This window comes from Nyctibius grandis, chromosome 1 (assembly GCF_013368605.1).
Source record: "Nyctibius grandis isolate bNycGra1 chromosome 1, bNycGra1.pri, whole genome shotgun sequence".
Classification (NCBI taxonomy): Eukaryota; Metazoa; Chordata; class Aves; order Nyctibiiformes; family Nyctibiidae; genus Nyctibius; species Nyctibius grandis.
Window position 1 is genome coordinate 69755013 of NC_090658.1, and position 21337 is coordinate 69776349.

Below are 21337 nucleotides of genomic sequence, written 5' to 3' on the forward strand. Positions count from 1 at the left end.
GAACTGCCTATGCTGTTCTGTAAAAAGGTGTTTAAAACATCCTTCTGTCAAAACATGCTTTCCCACAGGACTAAATGGGTGATCCTTGGGCTATGTTTTCTCTCCCATACCAGTGAAAATAATTTTTTCAGATTCCCAAACCCAAACATTGATGTGTACATCAATGCCTAAAACTTTTATTGAAAATGATGGGCTGATTAGGTTTGGGGCTGGCTTATAATCCTATTATGGCTAGGCAGGCACTTCACCTAGTGAAATGCCACTAGGTGCAGAGGGTTCATGGAGTGTGACAATGGTTATATATTCCTGTAGTCATTATGTATCTGTAGTTATTCTTGTATCTATCTGTAATTTTCCCCAAAACTATTGGGCACCAGTGCACTTTGGTTGTAGATCAGATTACATTTAGAAAGTAGGTCTATAGGAGCAATAATGTCAGCTGTTGATAAATCAGCTGGACTTTTTTCCAGGTTTGCTACTTCCATCTGTCTTTCCCCGCAATAGTCCACCAAGCTCTCTTAGGAAATTCTAAGTGAATTTGATTCAGTCATTTTATGATTTGTGAAAAAGTACAAAAATATTTTTATTTGACCTCAAAATGTCCAAACTTTACCATCTCAAACTTACCATATGTCTCCTACTCTGGAGATTTCCTTGCTATCTTAGGTTTGGAAAACGTTTGGTTTTGTAATTTGATTCATAATGATTTTAATAAGGTCCTGAATGGTTCCAGATAATGTTGTTTGTTTTTTTGTTTTTTTTTTTTTAATATAGATCATAGCAAGGAGAGCATTTATGAGAAGATACCATGGGAGATTATATCACTTAGACAGGAACCACAGTGGCTTTCACCCATCATACCAAAACAACTTTTTATATATTCATCTCTTTTATATATAGAGAGAAACATATGGAACTTTGCACATTCATAAGCATAAACAGGTGGCTATTGGGCGCCTCTACTTCATGGGTCTCATCAATACAGAAGCTAAGTATGCAAGGCCACATGGCTCTTTACTTGCCTATGTAAGCATTCTGTTACCGAAATTAAGAAAACCAGCAGAATGGAAGGTGAAGATTTTTCTGCTTCCAAGCCTGACAAAGTCAGTCTGCCTGGGCCCAAGGGGATAATCAGTTGTCTGGTTTTGTATGAGATCTGGTAATTCTGCTTCCATGTGAGACCTGCTTTGCAACCCAGGATGCTCATCACTTTGTTGCTGAAATAGCTTGGCTTCCAAATAGCTCTGTCGTCCCAGCAAAATTAGTAGAGCCTGGGTCTACTGTCAAACTCATAGAGGAGAGGAATGTTTCTCATACCTGTACATTGCCAAATATTCTCAACAGGGGATGGTTTTTTAACATAGTTTATGGAGGCTTTTTAATGCAATTCTGAAGGTTTTCTAGCTAGGGTCAATGAGTGTGCTCCTGTATCACAGATGGGTAAACATAGTTATTGCCTTTGGGATACATCGTGTGTACTTTGAATACATTTTTTAATGAAGAAGTTTCCTATTTGCTTTCTCCCAGCACTGTCAGGAGATGATGCCCATGTTGTGCTTGCAAAGCATGACACTGGAACACAGTTTGGGGGATGCTGTCTTTTTCACGATTTCAGTTTGTCGTTGGTGTCTTGTCACTGTGATATTTTTTAAATGCTGATGAACCAGTTTGTCCTGATCTGCGCTGACAGCTCCAGTAGTGACTAGGACTGGGGCAGCTAACTAACTTGCTTGTTAATATTTGTGTTAAAAACGGCTGTGAGAAACATTAAAAATACCATTGAGAAAGAGAAGTCTGTTGAAGTTGTGCTTTGAACTTGTGCACTTACATTCATGGATGAGGCTTTCTTGCAGCCCAGAAAAAGTCCTGAAGGCTTTCCCATAGTGCTGCAGCGAGGACATATATGTAGAGGAAGTATTTGCACAAGGGTACTAATTTTACGCAGGAAAAGCCAACTCTCATGCAGACAACTGTGAAGGCATAGAATTATAGAAAGCAGTTACATAGGCACAACTAGTGACTATCTCTGCAGTAGATCAAATAAGCTATTACTGTTTAGGCTGGTGACAAGCCCTCAGAGCTGTTAGTTGCCACAGATCCTAGTGGTCTCATGGGATACCTAGAACCAAACATGCCCAATCTGGTGATAAATTCAGTTAAAAGGTACTCAACAGCCAGACTCTTCTAATATCTCCTTTAACAAGAAGGGTGCTAAAGCTATGAAGTGAAAGTAGCGGGATTTGTTACAGTGAAATAAGAATCACAGCAATTCTGTGGCAAAAAAAAAATGGCTGTTGTGGTGGAGGGAATGGTTTGATATATCTTTTTTAAAGAATACAATCTTAAGGAGCCCCTGCTTCCATGCAAGCCCCTAAGTGGTGTTGACTGTGGTCAGTAGGTGAGACTCAGTAAGGGAAAAGGTGTGGGAGAAAATAAGCAATTTGGAGGTTATTTTTAACTGAAGTAATCCTCTGATCTAATTTGCTAATCAATCCCACTATCAGAGGAGGTCTAGAGAAGGGAGTGAGTGCCTTCCCAACAGCCAACAGGAAATGTGTTCTGGCAGCATCCCAGCTTGCTGAGACCCAGGTATCTGCTAGGGCATCCTGTCCTTTTCTCACACTCTGGAGAAGAGCGTCATAGCCAGTGTGGACCCAGTTCCCATACTAGACGACTGGGGGCAGGTGGATGGGACACTTAAACCTTTGTAGGCATGGCAGAAACCACTCAGGAGCTGTGGAGCTGCGATGAAAGAGTCTGCAGTGGTGACAAGTAGCAATCCTTGAGTCCCCATCCCATGCTCCATAACTGCCAAGGTGGGAGTATTCCTTTACCACAAAGATATGGTACCCTTTATGCAGTCCAGAGGAGGCACAAGCATGGAGCAGCTGGGGCCATAGGGTTTCTGCTAGTTGGTTTTGGGGGAAGGAAGGAGAAAAGGCACTGCATCTCCCAGGGAGTTTGGCTGCTTTGTCACTAAAGCTGTAGCTACCAGTTAATTTGTGTGGGTCCCCTGGCTTGCAAACTTGGCCTAGGAATAATCTTTACGTTTGGTTGTTTTCACTTGGAAGAGAGCCTTAGTCAATGTCTGTCCCAGGAAGCTGCAATGTAATTCCACAAGGCAGCATTCACACTGCTGTGCCTGGGGAAGAAGACAGCTGAGTCACACGGTTCAGCTAAACCCTACTGTTTAGTCCTCTGAACCATTCACTTCATCTTCCTCTGTGAAAACACTCACGCAAATATAGATATGTACATATTTCTCTTGCGATGCAGACTCTTAATGAGACAGCTCCAAGGGGCATGATTAACATGAAATAATAATGTCCCAAGGGGATAGCGAAGCTCAGATGCAGCTTCTGCCTTTTAGCACTTCAGCACTTTAATTGCCTTGTGGTGGCCACAGTGCTACAACACCCAAATTTGAATTACTCCTCTGGTGGTCTGGGCTATCAGATATGCTAAAATTAATTTCCTTTGCTCATTCTTACCTGTAGGCATTACTTCTTCATTTGTGATGTGTCTTTAAACATACTTGGTCTAGGAATCCCCAGTCTGTGTGTGGAAGAATACATAATACAATGTTTAGCCAGAAACTTTATCCTGGATTTCACTGATCACATTAGTGTTGCTCCTCCTCACACCATGTCTGCATTTTTTTCTTAAAGGTTGGTTTCCTGAAAAGACAGATGAGAATTTAAGATATTTTTTCTTTTTCTGTAGCAAAGAAAATAACTTTTTTCTCTTTTTATCATAGATGTAAAAATGTTGGATGTCAGAAATTACCTGCAGAGTAGAAAGGGCTAGTTCCAGCTGCCTATGATTTGTATCATGTAGTAGATATTATCTGTGAGTCACATTTCTAGCAACCAAACTATCAGTTATGAATTGTTTGATGTGCTTTGCTCCTCATTTTTATTGCATTCACAGTCTAAAATTTGGCATGACTTCCTTTATATATTTCCCTTTTTATAATGCAAGTTTTCTGTTCTTAGGTCTTTATAAGGTTGTGGCAGATAAAACTCCGTATGTCAGCATTGAAGAAATTACAAGAAAAGTCTCTATTGGCCCAACAAGATTTGGCCATCCATGTTTCTACAGCCCTGAGGATATAAAATTGGCAAACCTCACTATCAAACATGGTGAGCAGATCACCTTTAACTCAGTGGAAGAGGTCAATGGAACGATGGCTGTGAACTGTGGCGTGGTCAGAAATAACCAGTCTCATTTCTTTATTTTGCCCCTTTCACAAGAAGGAAAATTCTACGAGTGTGAAGATGACCAGATATACACCCTAAAAGAGATTGCAGAATGGAAAATCCCTAAGTGCAGGAACCGGGTTGTCAAACTTTCCAATACCTTACATACGTGGGACTCCTCTAATCCACTTCCTGAGAATTTTGATGGCTGCTTGATTCTCACGCCTGTCTACGAAGTGCAGGCAGTAATGAAATGTAAGTAGGAATCAAAGTCAGTGTTCTGTTCGTCTCGGTATAGAGATGGTGTATTCAGTTCTTCTCCGTACCCTTAAATACACAAAGTTTGCTTAAAATAGGCAAGAAGGATTCAGTTTGGTCAAGAATTCCTGACCCATATTTGCCACTGATGCTACTTTCAAGGTGAAGAAAGATAAAAATAATATTGCCTTTTTTATTCCCTTATCAGCTGTTAATTCAGATAGTTACCTTGCATTTCTTTCTGTTGTCATTTTATCAATTACTATAATTAAATCATTGTTGCAAAGAAAATATATTGTATAGTGAAAAACATGGAGCTTAGGAATTCTGTTCAGTTCTCAGATTCTTTTCCTTTGAGACTCAGACTTGGCCATGGAGAAGCCACTTGATCATTTATGGCTATGGCTAGGAGGTAGAAAAAAAATACAGACATATTTTGTAACACATTCAACTACCGTTTATTTTTCAGAATGAGGATGCTGCAGAAAGTAAAACCATATTATTTTACTCTATTGCCGAAGCAAATGTCAATAGAATATAAACAGAAAAGACTCACAGACAATTTATGAAACCTCTAGTATTGAGGAAACAGGAAGATATTACAAAATCAATATCTTTAAAAGCTGTAATTTGTGTTACGAGTTTTTATTTAAAAAAAAATTATTTTGTTCATGGCACATTATCAATGTTCCAGTTGTTCCACCAAAACATTGAAACTGCTGGGTTCTGTTCTTACCAATGTCTATATCTATGCCTTACTTTAAACCTGTTAGTGAAATTAGTCACGGGAGTAAAACTAGAAGGTGTGCAAGGGTATAAGCACACAGTGAAATTCTCCTGATATATGGTGACTTGAATAGCCGAGCTGCAGTAATGACCCATGTGTGTGTGCATAGCGTACCCTTTCTGAACTGAGATACCTACCTAAGCAAAAAAACAGCTTAAGCTAAAACGTTTGACCTTCCTTGAGGACAGCCCCGGCAGTAGATGAAACTTGCTGCAATTCTACTTGTTGATGCATCCATCCTGTTAAAATTTGCAGGGTAGCAGCTTATCTTTTGGGAAAGTTTTGCGGCCTGTCGCGTTTACTAGAAACAAACCGGTGAGCTCCATAGAAATGAAATCCTAACAGAAATATGTCATTCCTGAGGATATTCACCAGGAAATCTTTGCACAATTGAGCTTTCTTTCATGAATGATATAAGTAAACGGATAAAAGAGAAAGAAATAAAAGTGTACAGAGATTGTTCGCACAATATACTATAGTTGTTAAATGCTTATCATGAGACATTCAGCTGTACTTGCTGTGTGATTTAATGTGTGAGTTTGGAAAGTATACCTTCACTAGATAAAATAGTTCATTTTCTACAACTCTAGCTAGATTCAGGAATCTAGCCCATCTCCTGATGCTGGATTCACTTAGGTGTATTCCTATACCCACTTAGATACATGTGCAGAATCAATAAGAATTTAATGTTTCTAAAAAGCTTTCCAAAGATTCAGAAATGTTTGGTATTTACTTGTCTTCCAACCAGATATTCCAGTGAGAGTTGTATTTGTTGATTTTATTTCGTTTATGTTTCATAGTGTACTCAACATTTAAGAAGCATTAAATATGTCCTAAATAACTGTTTAATACAAACTTCAAAAGTAGGCTTCATGGTACATGATTGACTGCTTTCTTGTGGACCATGAAAAATGGATTTTCACCATTTTTAGAAAAACTATAAATAGACACAAGATAAAGCATGAGAAATACTATCCACAATTCAATAAAAAAGATTCCTGATAAGAGGGATAGCAGATTACATTTTCACAGGCTGCGGGCAGGAATCTTCTATATTTCTCATTCTTAATAATGAACAAACTATGTGGGTGGAATTCCCCCAAATGCTCATAGAAAACTCTCATTTTCATTATTCATGCCTCCTCCATTGACTTTCCCTTGTGGTGCTTAGGATGTTTGTCACCTGATGGTGTCAATGTGACAAAAGCAGAGTTGGAATAAACAGATCCTGGATCACTGTCATAAAACTCTGTCATATAAAATGCATCTGATAATGACTTTTAAGTATAAAATATTGGTATGTCCTGCTACAAGGAAGTGTGAATCCAGGATATGCTATCCTTGTGTGCAGGTCTATGCAGAATAAGTCTTATTGAAGAGAGTCATTAAGTATTATTTGCTTGTTAAATTTTACTGCCCTGGTCAGTGATCTGTGGTGTCACTGATCTGGAGCCAAATTCTTAAACAAGCCTAAACTGCATAGTCAGCTCTGTGCTTGGAAGTTCTGCATCCAAAATTTTGCAAGTTCAGTTGTCATAAAAGAGTTGCTGTTCCCTGTCAGATTGTTAAATGCAATGGCTCAGTTCTGATAGTGAATAAAACCAGATGTCACAGAAAAAGATGCAAGAGTTCCACATAGGACCATTATAGTAGAAGTTTCTTCATTCATTAACAATAAGCTTAGACTTTGTTATACAAAGGTTTTGCCTTTTTTTTTTTTTAAGTGATATTATTTTCTAGTAATTATAGATGTTTTCATTATTCTTATAAATAACAAAATATCTTATTTCTCCCAGACTGGCCACAGCAACAACATGTGTTAATGGGTTCAAATGCTATTTATTTATTAAAAATGTTCCCTCCACTGATTTCTTTGGAGAAACCATAAGTTACTATGAAATAAAAGAATAGAAATACATCTTGTACTCAAGAAAAAGAGTTTGATAAGATAAACAGTTGTTAAACTTGGAGGTGCTGTGAGAAAGACAGTGAACTAGATTTTTTTCCCCCTTTCTTTTTTCTTAAACTTTTGTTCACTTGCACACCTTATTCTCACCTCCTCTTATTTCTCTCTTTTTTTGTGAGGTCTCCTGCATATCTGATAACCATATATCTCAAATTAAAACAGTTAGACTTTGACTAGCTCTATTAATTTTGCATGTTAACACATGGAGGTGCACACCTCAAGGAAGGTACTTTTAGCATCTGGCCGACAGGACGTGTGTGTTTTATTCCAGTGTCAGTTTGAAAACAAAAATCAATGTATTTCTTTTTCGTTTCAGTTCGAAAGGACATAGTTCATATCCTCTCAGATCTAGATGTCGAGGTCAAGGATATAACAGACTGTTATGATATTAGCTCTTTCCTTCAGCCACTGTCTTTGGAAGATGTATTTGAGAGAACAAGCAAGGAATTTCCTATGGCTGCTGAGATAATGGAAGGGCCTTCAGGAAGCCAAAAACCTTATAAATTATTGTACACAGGGAAAGAGATCATCATCTACAAAAAGTACCAGGCAACAAGAGTCCTAGCATCTGAGATCAGAAGTGATTCCCCCAAAAGACATTTTTTAATACCTAAGAGCTACAAAGGAAAGTTCAAGAGAAGACCTCGGGAGTTTCCAACTGCCTATGACTTAGAGATAGCAAGAAGTGAAAAGGAACAACTTCATGTTGTAGCAACTAAAGCCTTTGATTCCCCTCATAAAGAGCTTTTTTCTGTTTCGGTTGGAGATCAATTTCTAGTTCAGCAATGCCAGACTAGTGAAGTTCTGTATGAGGGAAGAAAGAAACTCATAGACGTTTTAACTTGTGAACAAATACTAAGTGATACATATAAGAAAGTGCTGCTCCCTATGTACATGGAAGGTGGCTTTGTGGAAGTGATTCATGACAAGAAACAATACCAGCTTTCTGAGATTTGCAAAGAATTTCGTTTGCCTTTTAATGTCAAAGTGTCTGTGAGGGACCTTTCCGTTGAGGAAGATGTCTTGGCTGCCATGCCTGGTCTGCAGTTTGAAGAAGAAATCACAGACTCTTATTTGTTGATCAGTAGTTCCAGCAGTCCAGTGGAGAGCTGGGAGATTCCTGTATATCGCTTAAACATGTTGGTTCATTTGCTCAGCAAAGATGTCCAGACAGTTGTACCACCTGTGACTAAGACAACAGTGGAAGAGATCAACGAAGAGCAATACTATATGGTGCGAAGATATGAAAATCAAACCCTTCATCCACCACCTAGGCCTCCCAAAAAGCCAACAACACTTGCACCAAAACCTGGTTCTGCAGTTCTTAAGCAAGGTGTGTCTGATGTTCTACAGGCTCCAAAGGTAAGGTATCACACCTTGTCTTTGAATCTCTTACAATCATAGGTCATATTCTGTCGGTTTACAGTCTCCATTTCACTGGTGTATCCTTATGGCATGTACACAGATGGCTCTCAGTTCCCTGTAATAGGCAAATTAGCCATTATAGACAACAACGGCTAAAACCTCCAGTGTGTGTTAATTGATCCATGAAAAACAACGGAACCATGCCGACTCACAGCAGAAAGCTCGGCCATATAATTTTGCATGGATAATCCTTTACTGCACCAATGCAAAAGTGAAGGGAGAGACTTGAAGTGGCTGTATTGAAATCTCTGTTAAGGGGAAGCATATATTTTCATGATGTAAAGATAATTTTCCTAAGCTGGAAAAGGCAGATTTAAATTCACAGAAAGGCAGGTTGTATAGATATTTTTGACTGCATGGTTTTGCACTTACCCAAATGGCAAATGGATTTGGAATAAAAAAGGGAACCTGTTTTAGAATAGCACTTGATGTTAAGAAAGAGTACCCCTTCTAGAAAAATTTTCTTCCTGGTTAACCTAAGGTAGGCATTTGTTTGTTAATTTTTGTGCTGGGTTTGGCTGAGATGGAGTTAATTTTCTTCACAGCAGCATGTAAAATATTGTTGTGTTTTGGATTTGTGACTAAAACAGCATTGATAACACACCAGTGTTTTGGCTATGGCACAGCAGTGCACACACAGTGTCAAGGCCTTCTCTTTTTCCCAGGCTGCTGCCCTAGAAAGTAGGCTGGGCATGGGCAAGAGGTTGGGAGAGGACACAGATGGGACAGCTGATCCCAGCTGACTAAAGGGATATTCCATGACATATAATGCCATGCTCAGCAAAAAAAACTTAGGAGGTGGTTGGTCTAGGAAGGCAGCCATAGCTGAGAGACTGGCTGGACATCAGTCTGCTTGTGGTGAACAATTGCATTGTGCATCACTTGTCTTCCTTGGGTTTTATTTCTCTCTCTTTTTGTTATCTTCCTTTTCATACAATTATTAGTATTAGTTTTATTTTTGTTTGGTTTGGTTTATTTTATTTTATTTTATTTTATTTTATTTTATTTTATTTTATTTTAATTATTAAACTGTTCTTATCTCAACCCAGAAGTTTTACTTTTTTTCAATTCTCCTCCCCATCCCACTGGCTGGGGGGGGGGAGTAAGCGAGTGGCTGTGTGGTGCTTTTAGTTACCAGCTGGGATTAAACTATGACAGAATCAAAGAAAGGGACCTTGATGGTCTTTAATGAGAGAGACTGTCCAGGACATATTTAACTTAGGTTGCAGTTGCTCTCATGTGCAAATACATATTCCCTACTGGGGAAGAAGGAAAAACATTGGAAATACTTTCAGGTCTCTCCATTGTGATTGTGCTGCACTTCAAATGCAATGTAACGCATGGAATTATATTTTGGAGGGTTCGGTGAAGGTTATTTTTTGTGTTGCTATTAAATTAAGGTCCAGTTGAAGCCACTCTAGAAGGGGAGCCTTTTCAGTATCTTTCCTTGCCTGCTGGAAGTGTTCCTCCCCTCAGTGCCAACTCCAAGACCACCCGCAGGTCCACAGCTCCACATAGGTCCTGGGAGATTGTTACAACAGACCATAGGAGAAGTGAATGGGTAAGGTGGGTCCCTCAGATAAGGGTAATATAGCAAAAAGCTGTGTCATTTTCTTCTGTCTTTACTTGTACTGTGGAAACTTCTTTTCTACTAGTTTGTACAGTGAACCTTGTAGCAGCTTGAATAAGCCATCCTGTGAGGCTAGGGAGGATACACAAGAAACTGATTCCCTGAGCTAACAGGAAAGCCATCAGCCTGGTGCTGGCTTGGGGGTCCAGAAAGGGGGAAGAATTCCCTGAAGTTGTGTTTCTGGCAGACCCATACCCTTTCAGGAGGACTCAGACCTCCTGCAGTTACTCATGGTTGTGTGTGGAGAGCAACAGGCAGATGCTGATTCTACATGAGACTTGTGCAGAAGATATTTTCCTGAAGTGAGGAGAGAGCAATAAACACAGGAGAGGTTCCTTTGCACATTCATGAGTGAGAGCGACCTTAGACTGCAGCTGTCCAGACAAAGAAGCGCATTTAAGCAGACTGTTCCAGAGGACGTTTTTTGTCACATACTTGTTATAAATAAATAATAAATTACAGTCAGAATGCTTGGAGTTATGCAGATTCGTAAACCTCCTTCCCCGCAAAGGTGAAACAAGTAGAGATCCCTTATTCATAAGATTAAACATCCTGAGCTGTGACAGAATAGGTTTAAAGTCATACAGAATGCTTTATTTCTTCTATCCCAAGCACCGTGAATCCTCCGAGAGGACGTGGATCGTAGGGGATAGGCTCTGCCTCGGCCTCTCTGCCAGCGATGGCACAGGGGAGACTGCATTTTCTTCTACATATGTCTGGGATGTCTGAGGGTTCAGAAAGTTGGAGATTGTGCCAAACTGATAAATGGCCCTCTTTGCATATTTTGTGACTATGCATAGACTTATTTGCATAAATAACAGACGAACGTCCTAATGAGCTGAACTTAAGCCTGACAAGGTGGCAGCCTGGAATAAGCTTTAGTGCTGCATGAATTGCCATCATCCTCCTGCAGGCAGTTCCCTGCCTGCTGCTTAGGGAGATCTGGATGCTTGCTGGAGGGTGGTGAATGGCTTCCTTGCCCACCAGCTGGGAAGCTCTGCTCGGCTTGGTGCTCCAGGATTAAATGCTGCTGCTGCATGAGTCCTCAGAGGACTAAGATCTGGCTGTTTTATGCCAATACCTAAAGATGCTCTGCAAGGGTGGGTGACCTCTAGGTATGGCTTGTGCTTTGATTGCCTCTTAGCTCACAGCAAGGTTGTGAGGGCAGAGAAGCTCCAGCTGTGTCTGCCTGCTGTTCCCTGACCTTGGTAAGGGAACACTAGGGCCAGGAGCAGGACTATCCAGTGTATGTTTCACTGTACTTTTGGTCATGTTAGTCACTGAATTGTATGAGATTAGCAGCCAGTATGGCCTGGAACCTCAGATGAGTGCAAGAACTGCCTCTACTTGCATGCAAGGTGCAATGCTGCAGAGACATGGATGTTTGCACGGTTTAGCAAAGTTCAGAGACAACAGATGACTTCTCAAACGTAATGTAGCTTCATTAACCAAGCACTCTGCCCAGTCTCTTCACAGGGCTAATTAATTTGGCTTGGCTCCTGCTGCCACAGCTTTCACTTCCAGAGCCTGGGGATCTCTTCTCTCCCTTCCACACTACAATGCAGACTTTCCCTTTCCCTCTCATCTGGTCATATTGTTTGGGTAAGAAACATCCAGACCACACATGTTTGCAATTTTGTATTATTTGCTAATTGAGTAAACAAAGACACACCCCAAGAAAATACATACAAGCTAAACAAATGAAACAAAATAATATGTATCAAATGATGAAATTAATCTGATATTTCAGATATCAGATATCTAATATCAATATCAATTAGCAGATATCTATCTAATAACTAATATCACCTCTACCCACAAGCACCCCCAACTGAGGTCTAGTGATGACAAAACAATGATGGTACCCTTTGTCTAATGGTAAAACATAGGATACAAGCAGTCATTCACAAGAAATACACATTTTCCTCACTGGAATCAGTGGAAGCAAGTCCTCAGGGGGCTCTAACTGCTATGTTGAATTAAATAGTTTAAGCCATTCAGTTTCTGATTTGTGAGCTTAGCTACAAAATGAGAGTGACCTAATAAACCCCTAGAAGTTAATGCTACTGATTTGAGAGTGGAGAGCCTCACTTTACTGCCAAGTTGTTCCTGGACAGAAGTTCCCATGGGAGGAACCAGTCAGGCCCTCACCTTCTTGAACTTAAAATTCATTTAAAAAGAACAAGCCAGGTGTACCTGTTCTTTCCACAGTTAGAACCACCACGGTGAATATAACAAACCAAGTTTTCACTTAGTAACTCCAGAGTAAGGTTTTAGGTGGGACCCTGAACAAAAGAGGTTTGAAAATTGTTTCCTAAAATTTCCTTAGGCTTTTTAATTGTTACCTACTGTTTTCTCCCCTTCAAAGGGATTCAAGTAGCAAAAGTTTTCTAGCTTTCTTTATGCTTACCAGTTCAAGCAGTAAACATCCTACAGATTTAAGAGGGTGTTAAAATATGTTCCTCAATGGCTTTGTTTTAAATCGAAACAACCAAAGAAAAGCTCACGCCAAATATTGTTAAGTGCCTGTTAATACTGGAGGAACATAATCAAGGCATGGAAGGCCACAGTTTAGTCCCAATACTCCTAATAACCCAAGGGCACTAAGTGCACTGCTTAAGGAATTAAAGAAGGCAGTATTTGGCTCCTGATAAACAGCAAGAGAGACTAGCTCCATCCAGTGCTATTTTCAGTGGTCTGCTTAGGCATGTATCTAGCCTGAGCAACAGTAGATTCAGTAAAATACTCTCCAGCTTCAAGCTAGGATTGCTGCTAAATACCTTTATGAATGTGGAACTGGAAAAGTCAGTCACAAGCAGTAATTTGCTCAGCTCTGGCAAGAAAGCAGAGAGAATTCCAGCCAGGGGAACCAGAATTTAATAAAATAGTAAGTATCAGGGCATGATAGTTAATCGTCATTCTGTGCTAAGGTCCATTATCCTTCAAAAAGTCATTACAGTGTTATGATATCAGGAACTTTCTTGCTTTCTTGCTTTCTTCCTTTTTATTTCAAAATTAAAATGAAAGAAAAATTATCACTTCCATCTGGCTTTCCAGTTCTACAAACGGAACTATCGAAATCTGCCATTAACATATTTATCGCATCTGTCTTCACAGCAAAATGAAGACTTCTCTGGAATTAAATTGATAAGACATAAGCAGCATTTTTCAGCAAATGAGTTTTCCTGCAGCGCCTCCTTTCCTTCCTCCTAACTATTTCTTTTCTGCTTCCAGAGCATTTTTCATGTTTTTAGGGCCTTTACAGTGTAGATTTAACACAAATATTTCTGCTGTGTAGCAAGAAACTAACCTTCCTAAATAAATGCGTATTAGAAAATGCATGCAGGACAGCCAGAAAGGAATAGGTAAGAACACACTTCAGGAATTAATAATCTTTTGGCCCTGGAAATGAGGGAGGAAAGTGTTGTTCATTAGCAGATGCAAAAATGTGCATACGCAAATGTAAGAAAGAGGGTTTCTCTCTGTCATATGCAGCACTGTGGCTGCTGAGGCTGCAGCCATGCTTCCTCTTCCTCTCTTTTTCTCTGTCCCCACTGAAGAGGAGGTTTCCCTCTCCCTGGAGTCTCACATTCCACCCTCTCTCTCCTCCTCCATCCCCACATCCCATGTGCTGTTTCCCCCGTTACTTTCCAATAGCTTTGTAAGTCCCTAATAAATAGCATGGGAAGGCTGGAAGCACAGCCCTTCCAGCTTAATGACCACCTCATGTTGTCATTGTGGCCAAGTTCTTGAAGTCTCCCAAACTCCCATCCCCACTGCAGCCTCGCCCGGTGACTCAGGCCTCAAATCCCTCCAATTCCTTGCACTGCAGCTTCTCGCTCCTCTGAGTACCACGTCCACACTGTGCCACACGGTGCTTTTCCTCCTAACACCCATCCTGTGCCACATGTACCTGATTTCCCCCAGATCCATGTGCCTCGGGTCCCCCAGCACTACAGTTGTCGTGTGTCCTTCAGCCCCCGCAACTTATATGACCTTGGTTCTCCAGTCCTCTCTGCTGCTTTCAGACAGGCTTGTCTTTTCCTCTTCCTTGTTTCTTCCCAGCACATATCCCTCGGTTGCTCTTCTCTCATGAAGTGAGCTGAAGCCAAGGCCACAGGCATTATCCGGTAGGAGCTGCAGGGACATCCCAAGTTGCACATGGATCTTCATCTCTTTCCCCAGCAGCACGTGTTCCAAACATCAGCAAAGCATCTGTCTTCGGCTAGGTTTTTAGGAGCAAAACTGGAGCAGGCTGTAGGTGCTGACAAGTGTCAAGCCATTTAATTCTCTTGTACGTTTGACAGTCCAAGCTGAAGGACTTTGTATTGGTGCTCTGTTGCAGAGATCCTTATAGCTATGTCCATACCTAGGGGCCCACGACCATGTTCTGCAAACCCTATATGCATCCTGATACCATGCTGGGTTGAAGCCTGCATGAAACCTCATGTCCTGGGGTTTTCTGCAAAAGAAACCAAGCAGTGCTGGCTGGAGAAGCACTCTCATCTGGATGATGGGGGTCCAGGACTGCCGGGTACTCTAAGGAATCTGTTCGAACCAACAGGAAGGAGTTAGAGGAGCAGGAAACCATAAAGCCCCAGCTAATAAATGACTGGAGTTTTCCTGATATTCTCAGTATGGAGAGCTGGCATTAAGACCTCTTTCTCTTTTAAACAGTACTAAAAGCTTAATATTTCCACAGAAAAGCATCAGGTCTGTAGTAGGCACTTACTGTGGATTGATGTTACTCTCAAAACCCAAATACAGTGGGGAAGACAGCACTGTGCCTGCCAGAAGGACAGGCAGTAGACAATTGCCTGAAAAACTAGCCGGGCAATCTTAGGTGTAAGTCTCATTTCAGAAAGCTGTTACTGCTACAGGAAATGCTGATATAGTACATGAAATTAAGGAAGGTACAGATGAACATTTGGATATGCTGACTGATGAAAATGCCAACTGGTTAAAAGCAAATTGCTTAATTTAGAGCTAAAAATGAATTACTTGGAGAACAAAGAGAAAAGAAATATCAAAATAAAAAGGATGCCCAGAAGAAATAAAAAGCTGGACCACATGAAAATATGAAACCCTTGATAAGAAGAAGAAAAATCTTGCACAGAGTATTTCAGCCGAAAGCCATTGATGTCAGTAAGGGGAGAATTGGCTGGCACATTTTTTTCTCTCTTGCAGAAAGTATATAACATAACAAAACATATAACATAACAAAATAACATAATTATGTATAATTATGAAGTAGGATAAAAAAGTAAAAAAATAAATCAAAAATTCTAGGAAGTACTGCAGCAGAATAACTCTCCAAAAATATAATTGGGCAGGGCAGGAGGGGGATCTGAAATGTTTTTTTTCAGCTGGGGTTCCAAGTAACCTGACTTCCCACAAGGCTGTTCTCCAGGCTGCACTCCATCGTTTGCCCTTCTACTCACAGCAACAAGGTTGGAAAATTAAATTCAGGGGTAGCTGGTTATTGAAGTGCTACCTCTTATGGCCTGTATTTTGGCCTGTTTGGAAGTCACCAAAGAGTTTTCCAGTTTAAGCTGGCCAGAGGTAATCTATACCACAATGAATTTCCAGCAGGAAACACAATCCCTGTACTCCTGCGATGCCTGTCTGTAGGACTGGCAGCAACTTGTCTGGAGCTTCGGAGGCTCCTGCAGAGCCAGCTGCTGGAACTGCAGGCAGCTGCCAGGCTCTCTGACTCCATCCCTGCTTAGACACCTTCAGAGACTTTTCTGAAGGCCAACTGGCATGAGGTTGCTGATGTCTCTGCTAGTAACCCTTTCAGTCTCCTTATTTGTGGGGCTGCTTGCAAACTGCATACTGGAGGTGGGCCTTGGGGTGCTCTAGACCCCAAATCACGCCCAGGAACTGTTTGGGAAAGCGCTAGTTGGCACAGGTTGATACTGAGCCCATGAGCCCAGGGATGTTTACAGGCACTTTTTAATCAACTAGTGTTGATGTAGCCTCTGCTGAAAAAGAAAAAAAAAATGAAAGAAGGATTCTCATCAGAGTCAGTAAAGTGTTGTACGTGGTCAATGTAAAAGAAAGCACTGACATTGCCCATTTACATTATGCCTTCCTTCATGAAATTCAAGCTTTTGCAGTACTGTCAGAGCCGGGCATCCTGGAAATGAAAGCATCCCAGAAGGCTGGGATTATGCTTTGAAATATATTGCCCCATGAAATTCCTCCTTGCAGTGAGGAATTGAGTGATTATCAAGAGACAGAGTGTGCTATGGAGAAACTCATCAAATACGTTAAAATTCGTAAAGGCAGTCTGAGTCCTGGCCTTTCCCTCTCTGCTTTTTGAATGTGTTAGTCCATAGACCTGTCACAAAAAAGCATGGTGATAATGAAATGAATAGTGAGGTTTATCAACTATTATATGAGGGAGGTTTTAAAGACTGAAAAATAAAGTATTTAATGTCTGTACAGAGAAAATTAATTTCCCTTCTTTATGGATAGAGGTGTATAATTTACACTGAACTTTGTCAAGGTATTTAATAGCATTATGTTCTTGTTCTACTTCATGACATGAAATAATTTTACTGGTAAATATTTTAAATGGCAATATGTTGTGATGCTGTGGTTCAGATTTTCCTCCCATGGGTTTCTTTTTCTTTTTTTTTTAATAGAAAGTAACAAGGGATTTGAGGAGGCACGGGGTATTCTGTTGTGATTCCCATGGTGCCACTGAAAAAATCAGAGCAATGATCCCAGGCTTGCAATGACTGTAGGCAGTGACTTGTATCAATGATCCACCTGAACTAGTCTGATGGAGTCTTAGTCGAGTATCAGTTGATAGGAGTCACTGGAGAAAAAAAAAAGAAAGAAGCCTCTTCGGTAGTTTGTGACACGCCATGCACCACCCTGATGGAAAATGTGGTGACTAAAGACTGCTTAGACTCTGCAGTATATTGGACTCCAGATTAGCTAGAGTTGAAATCTTATTAATAAAACAGGATAAAGCTATTCCCAAAGCATCATTTTCTTTTAAATTTTAAATCTAAGAGTCTTTGAAAAAGTAAATAATATTTTATGTGTGAAATGAAGCAACTGTATCTGGAAGCTACTTTTACTGATCCATCTGCTTTGCATAAGTGGTATATGCCTGCTCTGCAGTATTAATGAGAAAAAGAGTGCCTGAGTTTGCTTGTGAATTGCTCTCATTTGACGGGAGATGTGCCAAGCAGCTCTACAAGAAAATTCTGGCCGTGAAAGGAGTGGGGTTTGCAGAAGCTCAGTAGGTCTGGTTTACATTCCCACTTCTGTCACATGCTGCTTTGGTGACACTAGACAAACCACATAAATATCATTGCCTCAAGATACATGAAGAAACTGTGTGAAGCGAGACTGTGGATTTACAGCTCATTAGTTACTTTATATGGATGCTTAAATCTCAGGTAAATGCAAGATACATTGCCTCACTTTCAGTAAGGGTCAGAGCTACCTCACATTTACTCTGAAGCAATAACCACAGAGACAGTTGCCATGGAGTAGTTAATGAGCTGTAAATCCACACTCATTCACTTGGTGGCAACTTGTTCATGTAGCTGTCTCTTCTATCTATGAAATGGGACAGAATGCTTCATTTTCCAATCTTGGATATTTATAAAGACAAACACCATTTTTGCATGTATGCCACATTTTGTGCATTGGCTACCACAATAGGAACAACAGTAACAAAGTCAAAATAATAATAACAATGAAATTCCTGGACACTAGTATGTTTTAACCTTGCTTAAAAGTTTTCAACTGAATGTTAATTTACAGAAGAGGTGCAAAAAGCAAGTGACTTGCCTAGGACAGCTGGATTCTGAAGTGTGGATATTTGAAAAACGAAGAAACAAAAAAGAAGAGAGGTGTGAACTTGTCCCATTTAAGATTGCAAGGTGTGAACCTTGAGGTTCACTAACACCTTTGTAAGCTTGGTCTTTTGTTAACCACTTCATAGTTTATTCTTATAGTAGACATCGGCCTTTGTGCTTGCATTCTGCATCTGCTGTGGTATATCCAGTGTCTTAAACCGTGTCTTCACCTGTTGGCTTACAGAAGGTAGCAGTTACTTTCAAGACATGAAGGGTTATAGATGGAAACTCAAATGCTTCTCAGAATGCCTCCATAAATTTCCCCAGGTAGTGGGACTTTGATGGAAGATAACATTAAACTGAAAGTTGCATGTTAAAGGTTAGTTTGTGCAAGCATGCAAGGTGTCAGCAAGGGAAGAAAATGAGGAAAGAGACCGCTACAGTATGGGTTATATATATTTTTATATTGACAGATCATATTTGGATAAAAAGTAGGGGGATGTAACTGATGATGTATAAATGAATGCTGGACTAAAAGGCCATTTTTTGAAGTCAACCCTAGCACACAGCTTTTACAGCCAAATCATTTATACTACTTGCCGTGATGGAGCACCACCACCATTTGGATGGAAGAACGGATTAAGGAGGTAGGCTAGGAAGGTGAAATTGAGAACTAGTGAAACAGAAAAATGGAATATTCAGTTATCTTCTATCAAACTGTGAAATGGAATGGGAAAGCAGAATTTATGTAGGATGGAGGGAATTGCATTTTTGTTATAAAAAGGCTTTTCTGAGGAGGAGGATTTTTCTTTCAAAATATGTTCTTTTCTCCTTCTGAATATCCTAATTCATAAAAATCTTGCCCTCATTGTCTCTCAAATAAAAATGAAAAGTAGTGTACTGTAAAAAAAATCTGCTCTGCTTGAGCCACACACTATGATTTTGAAATGCGTACATACACAGTGGTTAACATGAAATACCTGCTGTTTATCTGCTGCTTTGCACGTCACTGAACAGAGCCGGACCAGAAAGGTCTTGGTTTGCCTCCTACTTATACTCCATACAATCAACATCTGATGATGTGGGCACCCGAGCTACCGACCTCCTACACTACTGATATTCCCTCTCTGTTCTCATGGTTCAAGCAATAGGAATGTGGATGCAAAAATATGGAAGCCAGAAGGAAAACAGAAACTAAATCCTTAAACAGCAGGCTTAGATTTTGCATAAGGCTTTTCATTAGTTTGTATCTTCAGAAAACACAGAGATAAAATCCTCTCATGAAATATTGAAACCACTTCTGCCCCATATAGCTGCTGAATAGGTGAACGTGAGAGATCTCCCTCTACCCTCCGAAATGGAAAGTAAACCTCCTTATGAATGTTATGAGCTATTGAATAATAATATGCCAGTGGTCTGATGCTGTTGTTGTTGAACCTAAATGAAAAACCGTATTAATCATGGATTTGACAACTCATTCAGTTATAATAATGTTTCCTGTCAATCCAAGCTCTCATTATAATTGGATCTTACTTAGAAAGGAAGATGCTCCATTGACTGCTTAGATGGAGGAAAATACATGTTTGAAAATGAAAATATCAGTCTGAATTCTGTTTCCAGGGAGCCTGCTTATGCATGTACAAGTTGGATAACACTTTAATCCTTGCTGTGTGTCACATCTGGACATTGCTATAATAAGATTCTCTCACTGACTAGACATCAACTCTAGAGTCACAACAGTGAAAGTGAAAGCAGGAAGAGTAAATGAAACTTCTTCTCGGGGATGCTGGTATATCATCACTATGACCTAGTTGCAAAGAATTAACTGAAATAGGTGGCTTGTCTACATAAAGAAGTGTACTAGGCTGTGAATTTACAGTTAATTTGGTTTTCTGCACGCCTCTTTTGTGGTCACTCAGTATGTGGGAAGTATTAGATATTTCACGTGGCATTGAGAGAGGATTAAGTTTCTTCAAACCAAGGCAATTTAGTGTGGAGGCCTGGTTAAGTGAGAGGGGGCATGATTTCATGCCACTGAGCAGTCTGAGCAATCCAGGCTTTGAGCAAGAGTTAGGCCCAGAGCGAGTCACCTTGGACTCTCCTTGAACACTGCAAATATGCAACAAAACAAGGACTTGGCAGTTGTAACAAACAGATAAGAGAAACAGGAAAAGGGGAGGGGGTGCTCATCGCTCTGTGTATCTAAATTTATAGACCAATCATATATGCTACTAGTATGCGTGGACAGCAAGGCTTTACCAATGGAAACGCAGGCGTTGGTGCGTGATCAGCGTGCTCTTTGCTTAGAGTCTATATATATCCTGTACGTGTAATCATTAAACGGAGAACTTCCATACTCATATTGAGATTGTGTCGTTACTCCGGAACCGTCGCCCAGCACCCGTGAGCCGCACCTTCGACCTTCCCCTTTTCTTCAACTGGTAGCAGAGGATGGTTACCACGGAGCAAAAGGACATCCTTCTCGCCGCAAGCTCAATTCCATAACTGCGGTAGGCAGAATTTTTTGGAGGGTGCTGGGAAAGAACGGCTGGGAGGGTGCTGCTTGGGTCTCTAAGGCAGAGCAGACACTGGAAGAGTTGGCCACTCCACTCCCAGGAATAGGTGCTGCTTGAAAGAAAAGGTAGAGCAGACACTGGTTGGTGCTGTGCAGCGCACACAAGCACCGAAACGGGGGGCAGCTATGGAGACGGAAGCTGCCTCCGCGTTGCTCATTAGTATCTTCTCTAAGAGAGGAATTGAGACAACGATAAAATAACTGATTAAATTGATAAAGCCGGGACAGCGCTGGGTACGTTTTAAGGACACGGCGCTTGTATTCTCTGTGGAGGAATGGAAAGAACTGGGAGATATTACGTGGAAAAAGACTATTAATAAGGACCCTGACGAAAAGGAGGAATACAACGAAGCTGCGTTAAAGCAGTTACTGTTTTGGGCAAAAGATAAAGGACATTTTACAACCTTTAATGATGTCTTTGAAGTGCCTTTGTGGGAGAAGATTGGTGACTCTCTCTGGGATGCGGTGTCAAGTGGTGATAAAGAAGCCTATAAATTATCTACTACATGGAGGCTGGTTAGCGAAGCGTTAAAAGGAATAAAAGCAGAGAGAGAAGTCACACATACAGCTTTTATGGCTTTAGGACCGCAGGCGTCTACTACCCCCTCACTGTTTGCGGGATCAAAAGCTCCAACGGCTCCGGAGGCTGTACTGGTGGCAGCTCCTTTATCGCC

The 21337-nt window shown here is 40.6% G+C and overlaps 1 protein-coding gene across 2 annotated transcripts in view; it reads left to right on the forward strand.

Moving 5' to 3' along the window:
- Window positions 1–21337, forward strand: part of THEMIS (thymocyte selection associated) — a 91222-nt gene that overhangs the window by 23751 nt on the left and 46134 nt on the right. For both annotated transcript variants that reach the window (XM_068412829.1, XM_068412820.1), the window contains exons 3-4: window positions 3996–4454; window positions 7527–8572. In XM_068412829.1, the coding sequence (XP_068268930.1) occupies window positions 3996–4454; window positions 7527–8572 (1505 nt within the window). The remainder of the gene's footprint in view (window positions 1–3995; window positions 4455–7526; window positions 8573–21337) is intronic.